This window comes from Archocentrus centrarchus, chromosome 19 (assembly GCF_007364275.1).
Source record: "Archocentrus centrarchus isolate MPI-CPG fArcCen1 chromosome 19, fArcCen1, whole genome shotgun sequence".
NCBI classification, from domain to species: Eukaryota; Metazoa; Chordata; class Actinopteri; order Cichliformes; family Cichlidae; genus Archocentrus; species Archocentrus centrarchus.
The window spans coordinates 16,728,347-16,734,346 of NC_044364.1; the positions used below are offsets into that span (position 1 = coordinate 16,728,347).

Consider the following 6,000-nt stretch of genomic DNA (forward strand, 5'->3'; position numbering starts at 1 on the left):
GGGAGACATGGTTACTGTTCCATTTGCTCATTCAAATGCAATATATGCATGTGACAGCATAAGATAAAGCAATAATGTGAAAAATAATATCTGCATAGAAACTCTTCAAGGCCTCTGGTACGGTAGGTCACAGAATTAGTCATTTGCTGGTATTGAAATGTCACATTGACCCAGCAGAAAGAGTACAGTAGACAATCAGGAGAAAGGTCAAACCATGGAGCAGAGGCTGATTATATATTCATCCCTTTATTCATTATAACTAATAGAAGTAATAATAATAAAAATGCTATGGCCAGTATTGCTACAATTAGTTTATGTCTTTAAGACAGTTTAACAATGAAACAATTTTAAGCATGATTTGTACAGTACTGTGAAAAGGTCCTGAGTCACCGCACATTTCTTTATATTTTGCTAGGATCGCCGTGTTTTACCGATGGTTGCAGACACTCGTTGTTGCACCTCTCGCGTTACCTCCTCCTTACAGACTGTAAGTTTTACAACAATTTGAACCAAAGATTTGATATCTGGATTCATCACTCCATCAGAGCCGTTGCCACTGATTTTCAGTCCAGTTCTTGTGTAATTTGGCATACCTCAGCCTTTTCTCCCTGTTTCCAGCTTTTAAGAATGGATTGCTGACAGTCACCCTTTTTTTTTCTGATGAAGCTTCAGCAAACAGTAGCTGGATCAACGGAAGGGTCAGATGCATCAATCAGGTCGCGTGTCAGGTCTTTGCTGGATTTTCTCTTGTTACTTAAGGGCATGACTTCATCTGCTGTAGACAGGTTTGTTTTTTTTTTAGGCCTGCCTCTCCTTCTTTTGTCCTTTTGTCTGCTTGTCCAGTTGCCTCAAATTTTTTAAGAACACTGCACACCATGCTGAGATATGCCAAGTCTTCTGTTAATAGCCCTTTGGGAATCATCTTCTTGGTGCAAAAATACAATTTTATGCCTGTTGAACCATCACAATTTGCAGGTTAAGGACCCAAATGCAGACTCAGGAGGCAGGTGGAATAAACAAAACACACACCTTTACACAAGATATAAAATAAAGTATCCACAAAAATCACAAAATATAACTAACTAGCAAAGTAAAGCAGGAAGGAAGGAAGTAAACCAAGAAACTCAGAAAGTCTGGAGAACTGTTGTGCAAGACCATTCTAAAAAACTACAAGAAATTCTGCCTCCTTGGAAGGAAGATATGAAGAAATGAAAGGTGACTAAAAACTTTTGCACAGTACTGCACATAAAGTATTATATTTGTAAGCCAAATCCATGATTAAGTTAGTGCCTGAGTGGGTCATGATTTGGTCAGCACTGGCTGACAGCATTGCATTTGTACTAACTAGCAGGCACATGTGTGTCAGTGCACCCATAAAGTTTTTTGGATGCAGCTTGCTGTCAGGCTTTTTAGACTTGCTAAACTTTAGTGCTCTACAGAGGCGCAAAATTTGTGTAGTCGTGTGTAAGAAGCACTTTAAGTGAAGCTGTATTGAAATACATTACACTGAGTTTTAAGAAATAAAATGGAATGAAAAGAAACAATTCAAAGAAAGGTACTACAAAAGATGTACTTCGTTATATTCTACCACTGCACTTGCCATTTAAACTGAAGTGAAATAAACCAAGGTTATTCTATTTTTTTTTCTTTTTACCTTAAAAGAAGGTGCTGTGTGTTAATGAGAAGTTTCCATTTGACAGTACCATATATATATTTTTTTTTTCCAAGAAACTGTTTCACCTGAGAGGACACAGCTCCACTTCAGAATTCATATCAGACATCCTTACAGACTCCCCTTTTGTGTGTCTCTCAAACAGATGCACACACAGCCCAGAACTACCTCTGCTGAACTAAACCTTCCTCAGCTGCCCCACCGATCTACTGGAGCACGCATATCTTTTTCATTAATCCTGGATGCCACATTTAAGTGTGCAGTTTTTTTTTTTTCCTGTTTGGTTGACATCTGTTTCAGCAGTCCTAGTTTTTTTTTTTTTTTTCTTTTTTGCAGAACCACAAGCTCTTATTTTTAAATGGAGGAACAGTAGAGTGAAAAACGATGGCGGGGTTATGTGAGCTAATGATTGAAAAAGCTGTGGGGATGTATTGGTGAAAAAAGACAGGCTCTTATGCAGATGAGGTGTGTGTGGAATGTAAACACAGATCCAGTCTGATGCTGTCATGAGGGATGTGGTAGATCACAGTTCAGTTCTCCTCCTCTCACATCCCTGACACTTTCCCTGCTGGATCTGCTTTTCTTCCACAGTCACTGATGATTCCCAAGCGCCACAATTTCCCACCTTAAGTGTTCCTCTAAAATCTCTCAATCACTCCTTTCTTTCCCTCTGATGTCACTGCTACCCCAGTTTGAGCAGCTTAGGACCAGATTACTGCTGATCACATGGTGAGGAAAAAGGAAGGCACAGTGAGCTGCATAGCATGGAAGTTACCTCTGTGTTTTTTTTTTTTGTTGTTGTTTTTTTTTTTGTTGCATGAGTTAAAGATTAAAATAATTTCTTTATACTCTTTATATGCCAGGACTGTTAACACACACTAAAGCCAGATTTGCCAGCATCACTGAGTTTTTCCTCATCAGTGGAAAGCAGCTAATACAAATGTAGTGGTCTAGAGGCCGCTTAATCGACAGAGAGATAACACAGACAAAGAAAAATAAATGGAGTGAGGCATAAAATTAAGATAAAGGATAGATGAGATTGTGAGAGACAGCGTGAAGAGAAGGAACCCAAGAGAACACAATCATGGTAGAAGTAGCTGAATCTGAATGAAATGCACACAAATCTATCTCTAAATGTGATCTATTATGCTCATGTCCAATTCTATAATAATAATAATGATACCATAGTCACAGCCTTGGTGCAGCCCCTTAGTTCATCCCTGTCTGAATCAAGCCATTTTAGCTCATCTCCCTTTAAGACCACTCTCTCTTTAAGTCAGTTTTTTCTGATTGGTTGTTCCTTGCAAACAAAAGATTTGAACAGCTGCTGGGCGGGGCTTCTGTGCTCACAGAGCTGTGTGGCTGAGCTGACCATATTAAGGATATCCCCTCTCTTTGACACGGAGCCAAGACTAGGACAAACTGAGCCCTGAAACCAGAGATTTTGTATCATATGGATTACTTATATATGCTGCCCTAATTATTTGAAAATTTGTCAGTGTTTAATTTAAATTTGTACAGTGATTTGGGCACTGATGAATTTCTGGATGTTGAGATATGTGATAAACATACTGCAGGGAATTACATGCAAAATGAACATCTTGTAAAAGTGTTAATATAATAATTACAGTTATTCATTTGAATCAGTGCATTTTTTTCATTAGAAACAATTCTGTAGCCACTCAGATGTCAGAGAGCTGTAAACTCGTGCACTTAGCAGAAAATGGGGAACTTCTCTTAAGGATCACAGAGATTATTTTGTATATAATGTGATCTTTAAGCAGACAGTGCGGATGTTTTCATTTAACAGTTCACAGAATGATTATTGATGTAATCCATTAAAGGTTTCTTTTTTCAGTAAAACAACATATTCATGTTGTGGTAAAAGATGAAATCTGCTTGTCAGGAATTAATAAAATATAATCTAACAAAGTTAATTATTGGATGATATGATTTTCACAATTAAAGCATATTCTTGATTTATTTTAGAGCTTAGTTGACCTAACTATATTCTGTCACTCTCATATCTACTACATGCTAATGGAGCCCACCCATTAGTAATTGCTATGCAGTAGCCTATTCTGTCTCCTTTAAGTAGTAATTGCCTTTTTTTTTTCTTCAGTTGTTGAGAGGCTTAACAGCATTGATGAATGTTGCAGTAACTGCACAACTGATGATCTGCTCACTGAATCTGCCACACCTTGAGAGCCTGTCCTTAATCAGCCTATCAGGATGTTGTCAGAGAAAAGGTTGTCTGCATCTTCAGAGGCAAACTCTTGTGTTTACTAGCCATCAGAGCACAATTACAAAAGGCCACCCACTGATGCGCACTCTATCAGTCTCCTTTTAAAGACACAAAGCCACATGCACATGTCATATCAGCACTCAGCATTTTAAACCGACTCATGTCTGTGCAGAGATTGCAGATTAGATAGATAATTAATAAAATTTAAAAAAGAAAGAAAAAGCAACAAACAGTGGCAAGAAGAAAAGAAAGCCCTAAAGAGGAACATCAAAATGAAAACCACATTTTTTTTTTCCTGAGTAGAAGATCCCATCTGTTTCTCCAGAAGCTACCCCCAGGCACAGCTCTGTTATCAGCTTTTTCCAGCTCTCCCATGAACATCAGACCACAAGAATACAGTGGTTAAAGCCTGCAAGTCTGAGCTTCAAAGTCAGAATCCAAACTGTACCATTCCCACTTGTTGAACTACATCTACTGTATCGCTTCACCCATATGTTTCTCAGTATATCTTTGAATCTTCTCTTAGAAACCCAATTCTTATTCAAGGTCCAAATAGACGTATGTGTGGCAAAGTTAAAGGGTATTGTGTGCTCTGCATACCATATAAACAGAGATGATCACAGTGCTACACATCTGTTTAAAAGGATTTCTTGAAGGCAGTGGCTAAACTAATCCCACTCTCAAGCAGAGAGGAAACAAAGAGGGATGGAATCTGATACACCCTCCAAACTAGGTAACAAAAACTTTCTAGGTGTAAAACACTTGTGAGGCTTACACGATTTTAATTTTGCTTTAAAATAATTGCAAGGAACAATTAAAATCAGTTGACAGTTTGTTTTCTTGTGCCTTTCTTGTGCAGAATTTCCTTTTGATGTACAATAACGAGCTGAACTGACTGTGACACACTGAGAGAAACTGTGCTTATCTGAGGCTGTTAAAGGGCTGGAATATTAAAGAGCTGTTATTACAGAGGAGATGGTGTCCCTACAAACTAATATATAAGGACTAACATAAGAAAACTACATAAGAAGAAGGCTAAATTTCACTCTGCACAAACTGCACACTTAAATCACAGACGTTACACATAACTACACCCACAGCATCTCTTTACAACCACAGCAGCACACGCCAAAGAGCCACCAGTGATGACGGGTTTTGCGCTGCGCTCCTGCCTTCATTCAGGTCCCGCGCTGAATGAACGGAGCGCACATACGTACGCATGGGAGGATGTGGTTCATTCATTCACAGAGCGTTAACACCTCGCGCACTCTCACCTGCCTTAAGCCACATTTCTCAATTTTTATGAATGATCTGACGGATGATGAAAAATCTAAAAGTCGCTTCGCCTATTTTTCCCAGTTGTGACAAGTTGCTCTCTGGATGCGCTGGTTCAGATTTTGCCTCCTTTACGCACCGATGCAGCGCGCAGCGGCTCTCAAGTTCAGTCGAGGGGTTGTTATTTAAGCACACACAAAAAAGAGAAATCAAGAGTTGTAGTATGGTACTTACAGATGTAGCCATCGGCGATAGCTCCATGAGCTGGTGCGGGCTTATGGAGGTGATATTCCAGGGTGCATGGGCAATCGGGTCCGTTGTCGAGAACCCCTGTCCAATTAGGAGCTTAGAATCCATTAAAAGACCCAAGATGGTTAATGGAAATAAAGACTTTGTGTGATAAAAGTGGAACTGTCAACTGTTGATTCTATATGAGGTGGTCTAAGAGTCTGAGTGGCCGGTCATCATTCCCACCCTCCTTTCATACCCAACTCCGACAGAAATATGCTGTTAGTACAGCAGCTGTTGATAGGGTGGGAAAGACCTGCTCTCTCTATCAGTGTGTTTGTGTGCGTGTCTCTCGCCCAATCCCTTCCCCGGGATTGCCTCGGAGTGTGTCAGTAGGTCTGTGCATGTGTACAGGAACACAAATGGCTTTTTGTGTTTGTTTATTTAACTTCGGGGAATCAGTGAAGTCTGTGTTTCTCCGGATTTAATACCGAATTTGCACAGCTTCTCTTCCTCTTCCCTCCGGGGCTGTAGTTATTCTACGGTCTTCTACTGTTAAGGTTTAATGTAACAAAGCACA

At 39.6% G+C, this 6,000-nt stretch overlaps 1 protein-coding gene across 1 annotated transcript in view; it reads right to left on the minus strand.

Annotated features, from left to right (window-relative positions):
• LOC115798711 (melanopsin-like) overlaps positions 1–5,732 on the minus strand; it is a 31,280-nt gene extending 25,548 nt beyond the window's left edge. Inside the window, exon 1 of the mRNA XM_030755658.1 lies at positions 5,427–5,732. Within this exon, the coding sequence (XP_030611518.1) occupies positions 5,427–5,549 (123 nt within the window). The 5' untranslated portion in view covers positions 5,550–5,732. The remainder of the gene's footprint in view (positions 1–5,426) is intronic.
• Between the last annotated feature and the right edge of the window lie 268 nt (positions 5,733–6,000).